This window comes from Mangifera indica, chromosome 5 (assembly GCF_011075055.1).
Source record: "Mangifera indica cultivar Alphonso chromosome 5, CATAS_Mindica_2.1, whole genome shotgun sequence".
NCBI classification, from domain to species: Eukaryota; Viridiplantae; Streptophyta; class Magnoliopsida; order Sapindales; family Anacardiaceae; genus Mangifera; species Mangifera indica.
The window spans coordinates 10,711,536-10,724,067 of NC_058141.1; the positions used below are offsets into that span (position 1 = coordinate 10,711,536).

Consider the following 12,532-nt stretch of genomic DNA (forward strand, 5'->3'; position numbering starts at 1 on the left):
GTCCTTTGGCCCCTCTGTAGAGCGCCCTGTAGATGTCTCTGCTACCAAAGAGGAGAGGTAACAAGGTGAGAAACTTGCAACATTGTCTATTTGTTGTATCATAGTGTTAATGACATTAGCGAGGCTTACAGTGATATCATTCAATCATGCCTACAAACTGCTGACGCAGAGTTGAATTTTTGCAAGAAGAGCAGCCAAAAGATAGGCCAGTTGCCCAGTTGCCCCTAATGGCATGAACTAGCCCTTGTGAGGCGGTTCTCTCATCAAACTTGTAAACTTGATTCACTTCACCCTGGTAGCGATCCAAGAAGTTTCTAAGAGTTTCTTTCTGCCCTTGCTTCATTGTCAAAATATAGTTTATTTGTCACCTCCGAACTTGGAGGGACTTAAAATTGGCTATGAAAGCCTTTGTTAGATCATCAAAACTATCAATAGACGAAGGAGAAGTTCTATACCAGTCCTTGGTGATGGCAGTGAGGAGTTTTATATTTAAAGTCCCAATTCCTATGCGCCTTCTAAAAAGCGGGAAAATCATTCAAACGCTTTCATAGTTAATCTCCAGTTAAACTAACATGGTTGATGCTTCATCATGAGCTCCTTAAGAAGCGTTGCAAAACACCCACTAATTTCTCTAGTGGATCCAGCTACAACCCTCAAAGAACTGAAGCAAATCCATGCTCAACTAATCATTACCGGCATTCTCAACAACTCTCACCTTCTCGGCCAATTTGTTGCCACAGTTGCCCTAAATAATCCCAACAATCTCAGTTACTCCGATCAAGTCCTTGAAAAATGTCACAACCCAACTCTTTTCACCTTAAACTCCATGATTAGAGCTTATTCTAAAAGCTCAACCCCAGATAAGAGCTTTCATTTCTATAAGAGAATCCTAGAATCTAATGATTATATCTCGCCCGATAATTACACTTTTAATTTCCTTGTTCGCACGTGTGCACAGATTTTGTCAGCTGAGACTGGTCTGTTGGTTCATGGTTCGGTTATAAAACACGGGTTTGACAATGACCCGCATATACAAAGTGGGCTGATTTTCATGTATGCTGAAATGGGTGTTTTAGGTTCTTGTCACAAGGTGTTTGAGCAAATTCCTCAGCCTGATTTGGTGTGTCGAACGGCATTAATTAGTGCCTTCGCAAAGTGCGGCAATGTTGATTTTGCCAGGAAGATGTTTGATGAAATGCCTGAGAGGGACCCCATCTCGTGGAATGCAATGATTGCTGGTTATGCACAATGTGGGCGGTCAAGGGAGGCGTTGCAATTATTTCATTTGATGCAGGTTACAGGTGTTAAGCTTAATGAAGTTTCTATGGTTTCTGTTTTGTCTGCCTGTACGCATTTAGGTGCCCTTGATCAAGGGAGATGGGCACACGTTTATATTGAAAGAAAAGGGCTTAAAATAACAGTGACATTAGGGACTGCGCTCATTGATATGTATGCAAAATGTGGAAACATGAATAAGGCCATGGAAGTTTTTTGGGGTATGAGAGAAAGAAATGTATATACATGGACCAGTGTAATAGGTGGGCTGGCTATGAATGGAGTCGGAACAAAGTGTCTTGAGCTATTTTCACTGATGAAACAAGATGGGGTTCGACCTAATGAGGTCACATTTGTTTCTGTTTTAAGAGGTTGTAGTGTGGCTGGATTAGTTGATGAAGGCCGTCAGCATTTTGATTCCATGAAAAAGGAATATGGAATTGAGCCTCAACTTGAGCATTATGGCTGTTTGGTGGATTTATATGGTCGAGCTGGGCGCTTAGATGAGGCCTTGAATGTCATCCATAACATGCCCATGAAGCCACATGCTGGTGCTTGGGGAGCTTTGCTTAATGCTTGTAAAGTGCATAAGAATTTGGAAATGGGTGAGCTTGCCTCAAGAAAGCTAGTGGAGCTTGAGGCCAATAATCATGGTGCCTATGTGCTCCTGTCTAATATATATGCTGATTCTAAAAACTGGGATAGGGTTGATAATGTACGACAAATAATGAAGGCTAAAGGTGTGAGGAAACTTCCTGGTTGTAGTGTAATAGAGGTTGACAGAGAAGTTCATGAATTCTTTGCTGGGGATGAATCCCACCCAAGGTATGGTGAGATTGAGGTTATGTTGGAGGAAATCTCTAGGAGGCTGAAATTGGCTGGGTATGTTGCGAACACGAACCCTGTCCTTTTTGATATAGAAGAAGAGGAGAAAGAGGATGCTTTGTGTAAACATAGTGAGAAGGTTGCAATTGCATTTGGTTTGATCAGTGTGAAGGAAGGTGTGCCCATTAGAATTGTGAAGAACCTCAGAGTTTGTTGGGATTGTCATGATTGGACAATTACAATTTCTAAATTGTTTAACAGAGAGATTATTGTAAGGGACAGGAATAGGTTTCACCATTTCAAGGATGGTGAGTGTTCATGCAAAGGCTATTGGTAAAAGAACTTGGTATACCAGTTTTTGAATTTTTGTACTGAATGATTCTTTTTCTCCATTGCTCAATAAATGATCAAGAATATACTTTCTTCATTTGTCTTGGCCATCTGTTTTTATATCTTTGGAACTGTGCTATGGTTATGAATCCAGGCTGCTCGTTTTTAGCCGCAAGGCAGGGAAAGAATTGGCTATGATCCCAGATTTTATCTATTGCTGCACACATGCTCCAGTGTCACCATGATTAAAGTTCAAAGGTACCATATGTTGATTAGAAACATTTAGCCATTTCCTTTTAGATGTAAGCACAATTTAGTATCATAATGTCATTCTTTTTCTTACTGCCAGTAGTAGTACATGTTAATGTTGTTAACACTTAGTTTGTGTGCGTTCACCAAACCAATTCAGCCTCTATACTTGGATCCGTAACCACTCACTTGAGAGTAATGCATGAACTCATGAAAGCAACAGTGCTTTTAAGAGGAAGGCCAGTAGGTCTGGATCCAAGATCAAAATTTTTATTTTACTTGTCCTGGGTACAAAAATTAGTCCAAACATCTTTTAGATGGAAACATAGTTTACATCACTTAGTGATTCAAGATTGGTTGTTGGTAGTTTGATGTTACCACGAAGAAAAGTGAAGTAATATAATTCAAGTGACTCACTTTTGAATCAGTACCTATTTCAGTTATTGTGTTCAAATAAACCAGAACCTGCAACAACATTTCTTTACAAATTAGCTAGTAGAACTATCAACTCATTAGGAGCAATCATATTAGAACTTTTCTTTAAACCTAGATTTAAGAGCCGTATAACGCTTTGAATCCTGTATTGGACCGTATATAATTAACAAATGAACAGAGAAAGTGGCTATTCTTTTGCAGATGCAGATTTTCTGTTCTGCATAATGAAAGATTGCAAGCCCAGAAATGGGCTAACAAAAACATTCAAATCATCTTTCTATTGAGATTGAAGATCCTAAAGACATATAAACCCCACACCACGAGGCCATCCTAATATACCATCATACTTTGCAGCCCTAAAGTCCACATAGGACGGCAAGGCTAGTTGCAATTACCTGTGTCATTATTCGTGCCACACGATTGCAACTGAGACACATGGTGATAACTCTGATATTAAATAATAAGAACCTTGGAAAAATCATATCTTAAAAGATAGTTATTGAGAGTGGAGAGTTTAAAGTCATATAAACTCCACATTAAAAATTCATACTTTTTAATATATGATGTAAGTCACATACCTTGTATTTGAGATCCTAACAATGTACATTATTTGAATCCATCCAATCAGACTAGTGAGACTTTTATACACAAAAATCTTGTTAAGCGTAGCTACATGCTGAATATCTTAGGCACTGTTGAGGTCACAAACATGCATCTATCTTCAAAGTAACCGAAATCCATCAACTAATGGTACGTACATCAACATATATTTAGCTTTCAATCGAAATTTATTTTGAACACGATTACCAATCTCTTTAGATTCAATGCATTTTACCCATCCTTATTAATCAACATCATATCATGCATCATTTACTAATCTATTTAGACACAATGCATTTCAAACAAGATTTTCATTGATGTAACTTTCAATTAAATGCTCTTTAATTTCTTTGAGTCGTTGCATTCTAGAAGATTGTGAGATTATGTAAGGTAGACTAAGAAAATTTCAAATTGCTCTGTGGAATTCTGAGTAGCAAAGTTGTGTGTTTGGTCATAGAGAAAGTGGTGGAAAATTGTTTTAAATATTCTGAAAAGAGTATTTGGGTGCCCCTTTTATATGTGATATCCTGCTTTCATAGGCATATTTGCTTTGAAGAGATCACTAATACTAGAGTTTTATTCTGATCAAACACCATTCTTCAACTCAAACAAGCTTACCCATCTACCATAATTACAATAAGATTTTGGAATTAAACTTCTTCTTGGTTTTAATTTGTTTGTTCTCTTAAATGACTAACCTCGGTTCTATCTTCTATGTAAGCAAAATGTCAACACAGATTGAATTTGATGAAGTGAAATGAATTTAGACAACTTCCTGACCAAATTAAACTAAAAGTAATATTACGTGTACATATATTGAATATATAAAATAGATACATAAATAAAGTATCATTATTTGATTGAGTGATAAATAGTATGTGTAATGTGAATATATTAAAATAAAAAAAAGAGTGGCGTCTATTAATGTCCAACTTCTACTTTGTGTATAAGTTAAAACAAGTTACAGATTTCAAAATAATGAAGATAAACAAAAAAAAAAATACATACCCATAATGTGTATCTAACTATTTATATATTTAAAGTGAATATACATAATATTTCTCAAAAATAAATGACTTGAAATATCACTTTTATTTAGACCTAAGTTTGCGCCTAATTGGTTCTCTAAACTTGGATTAAGATGCCTTTGACCTAAATCTTGTTATAGGGTTTGGGAAAAATTGCATGAGGCTCTAACCGATGGATATGCATAAAGAAAATATGAGAAATTATTAAAGAAAATATCATCTCTGTCTTCCATGGAAACTTTGGACGTTTACCTTGTGCTTCGGTTATTGTAATAAATATATATTTCATTTTCCTTGCCTAGTCCAATAAAATCCAGTTCCTTGGAATAATCAAATATTTCATCAAGAAATCTTAAAGAACAGGCAAATATTCAAAGAGAATTTTCAATGGTATTCCTACATACTGCCACGTTTATTCATGTGTTGTTAGAAAATGAATATTTGAAAATGAAATCAAATAAGTGGAATATCAATAAAGTTATTTATATTTAATATATTATTAAATAATTAAATAATTTTAAATTACAGATATAATAATATCTAATCATATAATAATATATCATATATATCTAAAAATAGAGACGTATAACATTACTCATCGGATATCTAGTCTATTTCTTCTTCATATGATGGTTGACTTTATTTAACAAAATTAATATATTACAAGAAAACAAGCAGGAATCAAGGAATGATCAACAAGAAGTCAATAGCCTAGCCTTAGCTTTATTAAACATGACAATTCATTAAATTCCAAATATTAGTCTTAACTTAAGTAAAGATTAATCCTTGCACGTCAGGTTATGCCTAAACATGTTAATTAATTAGTTATACAGATATTCAAAGCGTGCAGGATTGCGATTGGTCATTTACTTTTGGCCTGCGCCCACCTTCATAACTGCCTAATATAATTCTGTTTCTGGTTGTATAGGTTGGGTTCCCCCACTTAATTGATATGAGAAGTTAAGTCACAACGAAAATACTAGGGTTATGAAAAAGAACCCTCGAATGAGCATATTACATATTTGCATCCAAAGTAATCACAAATTTGTTAGGTTGATATTTATTGTTATGTGGTTAAACTTTTCCTGATTAAATTAACGGATTCGATATTCAAAAGTGATTAATCATCAGTTCAGTTAGTGATACACTATTCAATTAACGGATAGATTTATTGTTAATTTATAAAATAATTTAAAGTGTATATAGGAAGTATTCTCATTTAGAAACAATGGAAAAAACAAGAGTTGGTAATTACCACAATTTTTGCTATCTTCTTAGCATTAAATACTAGTTTTTTATTATCGTGAAACTACTTCCCATGACTTTAACATTTGCAATTAAAATGCAATTATTTTTCTACCATATCAAGAGCGCACATTTATCCAATAATGACATTGATCATGAATTGTGATATTGCACTTCACATATTAAGTTATATGTGTAGCATTCATCTATCCCTATAAACTCAAGATTGTACAAAAGCTTAAGACATGAAACAAGTATTCATAGCTTTTAGCACATTTATTGTAATTTTGCTATCACTCTCTCCTAAAACAAGTGGATTACATAATTGTGAACATATAGACATATGACTTACTGGTAGAGATGATAATTTGACCTATGAAATTAAATCTTCAGCCTATCCATCTTCAAACGAAGAGGAGATTTTTCGATAAAAGTGGTGATGAGAATAAAGATGGGTAAAATCCTTACAATTGCTAATGGGGATAAATATATCACTGACCTGTCCCTTTCCCAACATATTTCCTAAACCTTTATATAATGAATTATCTTTAAAATTTTTGAATTATTTTAAATATATCCTGATATCTAATAAATATTCTAGTATTTTTCTAGTGGAAATAAGGAGGAAAAAGTGTAAGGAAATTTTCCCGTGGCCAAAGATGGGAGGGGAAGGAGGAAGAAATTTTTTTCACAAAAAGAAGATAAGAATTCCCTGCTATTTTCATATCAGAGACCGAGTGAGAATCGAGAAAATGTTTCTTTGTAGGAACTAAGATAGAGATTAAAATATTCAACCTCTATCCAACTCATTATCATCTCTACTTGCAAGTTAAACTATGTTAAAAATCTCATCATGTTCACTCTTTCTTATACTAAATCCAATTTCTATTTAACATACTTATCATCGTTGGTGCTAATATCATCTCCACCATTACTAGACAAATAGAAGAAATAATTAAACATAAATTATATAGAATTCAAGAATGAAAGGACTCTGGGATACTCTCAACTTTCTTGGTAAATTTTTATTAAAGATCCGTGGACGTTTGCGCTTTACATAATGCACATCTCTTTATGAAAATTGCGATCAATAATGTAGAAGGAGGTAGCTGAAAACATCTCACTGAGTGATGTTTCACATTACTTTATAAAGATGTCTGTGGGCGTTCCACGTTGGGAGAATGGCTGCAAATTCTTTTCTCTATTTTTATTCCATTCACTTTCTTTTTGTGCTTTTGACTGTCTAAGCCACTTGTCTACGTTATTAAAGGAAGTTTCATTGATCTAACATGAACTTTTCAAATTGTTTCAATTTCTAAAGGTGATTTGAAGTAGTCTTGTTTTTGTTTGTTTATTTTATTTAGGATTGAATTCGAACTGAATTTGAGTTCGCTTAAAAAAAAGCTCAAGTTAGCTCAAGTTCGGTTTGTTTTAAAATGTTCAAGCTCAAATTGAGCTTTGAACTCAATTTGTTATTAAAACGATATTGTTTTAATATATATTGATTAAAATAACATCGTTTTGTATCAAATATTTTGATAAATCCAAACCCTAAAACTCGAGTTTGTTTGAACTGAACTCATTTCAAACTTATTTAAATCAAACTCAAACTCAAACTTAAATAGATTCAATTTAAATTTAACCCTAACTCCATTGATGTTGCAGTTGACACATATTTAATTAGTCCTCGTTTAGGTATGTTGATTAATTTAATATTTTCTTGGATCACTTTGGTTCCAAGAAAAATCCCTTGAGTGAAAACGAGAATTTGCCAAAATGAGAAAATGAACCCTTAACACGTGCAGGTTAGGAATATTCCTTCGATGTCACCTTGACTCCCCAACACTTTCTTTATATATATGACAAAGATGGCCTAACTCTTCTCTCTTTTGTTTCCTCCTACTTTTTTTCTTTTTTTTACTGAAAATTATCAAATAATTTCATATCTTTTATACCAAATTTTTGTATCCAAATGTTGCAAACAATGTAATAAAAAAACATTCTTGAAATCAAGCATGGAGTTTACCTCGAGCAATAGTAGAAATGAAAATAAATCTCGAAAGAAAAAGTTTGAACTTAAACCTCTGTTATATTTATAAAACTTTAATATATTTGATACTGTGAATACGATTGCTATTATTATGTTTGGGGTTTGTTTGTCCAATTAATCTGGATGGATTCCCTGTTAAAAAAAATTGAAACGAACGGATGAACAAGAAAAGATTCTAAATTCGGATGGGAAAGCTGCCAATATTGCTATCTTCTCAAGAATAAAGAATTTAATTTCTCTGCAGGGATTATGGACAGAAATGAGAAGTCGTGTGATATGAGCAACGCGACACAGCATATAATGTGACTGATTATTCCAATTATTAATGTGCTGCTTTCAGAATTTCTGTTCTATTCTAAAATGTACAGGCAGGTTATCTTTCCATATGGTTGAATATAATTTCCGTTTAGGTACCTTTTTTTTTTATATATATAATTTAGATATATAGATAATATATCCTCAGGTTATCTATGTACTAAAAATATATATATAGTATTATCAAAATATATTGGGTTTTAAGTATAGAAATCGAAACTCATATTATATAAAACCAATTGACTTATGTTAAAGTCTCATTTACTACACTTATATATTATCTATTTTACTCACTTTTATTAGATATAAAACTTTTTTCTTTTAATGTCAAACACTTTTCTCTTTTCTTTTCGTTTCCAACACCCTTCTTCAAGTATAATTACCATATGTTGTCAAGCCCACTGTTTCGCTGATTCCATTTGGATAGGTGCATTGTCACTTGTAGACTATTAGACTCACCTTCTAGCTTATGCTCTAATCTCATATCAAAATATATTAGACTTATAAGTATAGTGATCAAAATTCATATTACATAAAACTAATTGATTTGTGTTAAGATTCAATCCACTATACTTATATATCATTTATTTTACTTATTTTTATTAGATGTAAAACATTTTTCTTTTAGTTTCCGACAAGTATTGCTTTATTCGTGTAAATTATATATTCTTAACTTCCAAATCTTTGCTTTGTGTCATGTCTAAATATAATTCAAATATCCATTAGGCCCTATTCATGATATGAATCTAAAAAGCATTTAGAGCCTATGTTAGAAAGATTATAAGATACTCTAAAAATTCTTTATCCAAATATGCATCAAAATAAAATTAGGGTTTTTATTACGATAAAATTAATGTTAGTAATTCGATTTGTCAGATTTTATGAATGTGGACCGTCAAATCTACTTATAAACTTGTTTATTTCGCTCCGTTTCTTTCTTTATAAGTTCTTTATCTTTTTTTTAGTTCTTTGTGTGTGTGTGTGTGTGTTTGGCTTACTTAGAGCCAACGACCATTGTTTGTGTTCTGAGGGCTTTAAGGCTACATAACTCTTTAACGATCAGTATTTCATGAAGAGAGAACCTTGGTTAACAAAGCAATGTCACTGATGCAAGTTACGTGCAAGATAAGGCACACAAAACAAGGGCAAAAAACTCATAGCCACTCAAAATTTGGCGATGCACTAGGATATATGAAGATCAAACTGGTCTAGATAGAGCCTGCTGCTTTGGCTGATGTTCCTGAAATGAAATATCCCCAAGTGCAATTTGTGGAGGAACTTGATGATAAGATAGAGATGCAATTGAGGGAGTTAAGTCAGTCCAAAATTATGCAATTAGAGGAGTTTCACAAGCAATGTCATTGACAGAAGGTTCACAAAAAATAACATCAGAAAAACGTATATTTCAACAAAGCTTTCAAGGGAAACATTGTGCAAGCATCAAATACAAAGTTGATAAGATTAAACGAGGTTTGGAAGAATCTCACATGCATATTGACCGATTTGCAAAAAGACATTTAATATCAATAGCGGAGATGCCTAAACCTAAAGCTATTTGATGAACAACAAAGGTAAATGAGTTCACTTGTTATCTTTCAAGCCTTACCACGAGTTGGTGGCATCAAAAGTCTGCAAAATTCTAGCAAACCTATGTCATAGATACTTGGGAGGATCTCACAAGGGATTGCAGCATCAATTCAGTTCAAAGAACATGTCTTGTGAAGCTAGGAATAAAATGAAGGAATTGAAGCATGCACGCTCTATAGGAGGAGAATATTGAAAAAGAAATTATACTATTGTTAGATATTAATTGGTAACATAGTAACCTAAAGTTACTCGTCGTTATTGTAATTATTATTATTTTAATTAATAAATAATAATAATTACATGTGTAAATTCGATGATCATTCTTAAATTATATGATAAGGGTATATCTAATATTGTTTTAATTTACTCATTTGAAAAACCTATCCCTTTTAATGCATTCTATTTCTACTGCACTTAAGCAAATTTAAAAGCATCCTAAGTGATCAAGAGAAACTTTAATTGGTTTGTGTTTTAGCCGATTTAACTAGACAATTAACCGATTTAATCTATTATCAAATTATTATATATTTCTTAAATAATATCAAATATTTATCTTATTTTTAAAATACGAAACAAATATGTTAATTAAATAATTGATATTTTATTACATTGATAAAGAAAAAACTCAATTATAAATTTTATCATTAATTCAATTAAAATCTTACAAATTGAAATTTTTGTAATTTTATTAAGACAAAAATTATATAGTATTATGATTTTGTTGGTTTCAAATAGTTTAACCTAATTCAATGGATTTTTTGAATTTAATCAAATTTTAAATAAATTAATATTTATATATAAATCAAATCAAATCAAATCTGATTGTAAAATCGAATTGATTATAGAGTGATTTACAACTTAATTAATCAAACTTATTAATTTGATCCGATTTTAATAATATTTATTATTTATTTATTTATAGATTATATTATTTCAAATATAGTCTAATATGATAAATGCGGCCTCCTATTCTGTGCCGAGTTGAGTTTGAAATCTGTCAGAATCTTATCTAAAAGAACCACCTTTCCAATCAAGAGTAACGTGCTTTGAGAACAGTGACATTCATGTGTATTATAACTTCTCTTATTCCTTTCTCTTGTCAAAAACATTTTCTTTGTTAATATTTTTAATAAAAGAGTTATTATAACAACAAAAAATTTCCCATCATTAAAATTTTTTAATAATTATTTTTTCTCTGTTAAAATTATAAATTTATTCTTTTGGTATTATCAGTTTCTTTAATGACTGTTTAATTGATTAATTAATTAAAGTATTGATCAAAAGAAAACAAAAGGTAAATCTTTGGATTCATTATTTAATGTAACATTAGATTGCTTTAAGACGGTGGCAGTGGTTGTACCAGTAGCAAACGTGAGTGGAAGAAGGTGGATATGTTCTTGAAAAGCTACAATTTGATTCCAATTTACTATTCTTTTCCCATATCCATCCATCTAATAGTAGAATGGAATACGATGTAGTCTCAGAATCACATGCTCACACATGAATATGGGTTGTGGTTTATCCGTAACTAATATTATGTATACCTATTTTAAATATATATATATTTAAATGAATCATTATATGATTGATTATTACTTTATTTTTAATTTAAAATTATTCAATCATATGATGACATTTTAGTTAGTAAATATAGGAACAAAAAAAAAGATATGAGAATTATATGGGTATAATACGATAAATAATAAAAAATATAATTATAAAAAAAAGGGTTATAAAATTAGATACAGAAAAAATATGAAACGTGTATATATAAGTTTAATACAATACATCGTCAATAATATGTTTCTAAATATATAATAATATCAATTATAATTTTAATATTTTTTTATAAATGTTCTAGTTAACAATTTAAATGTAAAAAGATCTAATTGCTATTAAACCTAATATAACATAATATATAATTAAGATTTAATCATCACTAAAAATTATCGGAATAAGTAGGGATTTGAGTAATAAAAAATTGGATTTTTTTATTTTGTATAGTTATAATATTATGGGAATTAATTAAAAATATAAAAGATATTTTTGTATTTTAAAAAATTTATAAAAAACGAAAAATGTAAAAAATAGCAAAAAAAAAAAAAACAAGTTTAATAAGAGAAACATATAAAATATTTAATACCGTTTGAGTTTAAAAATTTAAAATAACATATTTAATATATGAATAATTCATATATATCTATTTATTTATTTAAAATATCTATAAATCATTTAATTGTTATCTCATCGTGTGCATCCAGCTAAAGAATTCCCCAGTTGGTAAGTCACTTGCACATACATAGTGTGAAAGCCAGCCCGAAATAGACAGTGAAGCATCGTCACTTTAACATTTAATATTTCTGGTTTTGTGGTCAAACAAGACAAAGGCTGCCCCTTTTTCTGCTTTTTTTTAAATTTTGGTGGGGGGATTTGATGCTTAACCTATAATTTATTTCACCATCGATCTTCATATTTAGTTTAAAGTTTGGAGTTTTGGCTATGGAAAATATATATTGTTAAAATAATAGAAATTAAAATATATATATCTTTTGTAAAGAGATTCAAAGTCGTTTTCTAATAAGTCTAGACCATT

The 12,532-nt window shown here is 31.1% G+C and overlaps 1 protein-coding gene across 1 annotated transcript; it reads left to right on the forward strand.

The window, feature by feature from the left end:
• LOC123216058 (putative pentatricopeptide repeat-containing protein At5g40405) lies at positions 1–2,527 on the forward strand. The gene has a single exon (XM_044636411.1). The coding sequence runs from the start codon at positions 590–592 to the stop codon at positions 2,435–2,437; it is 1,848 nt and encodes a 615-aa protein (XP_044492346.1). The 5' UTR covers positions 1–589; the 3' UTR covers positions 2,438–2,527.
• The last annotated feature ends 10,005 nt before the right edge of the window (positions 2,528–12,532 follow it).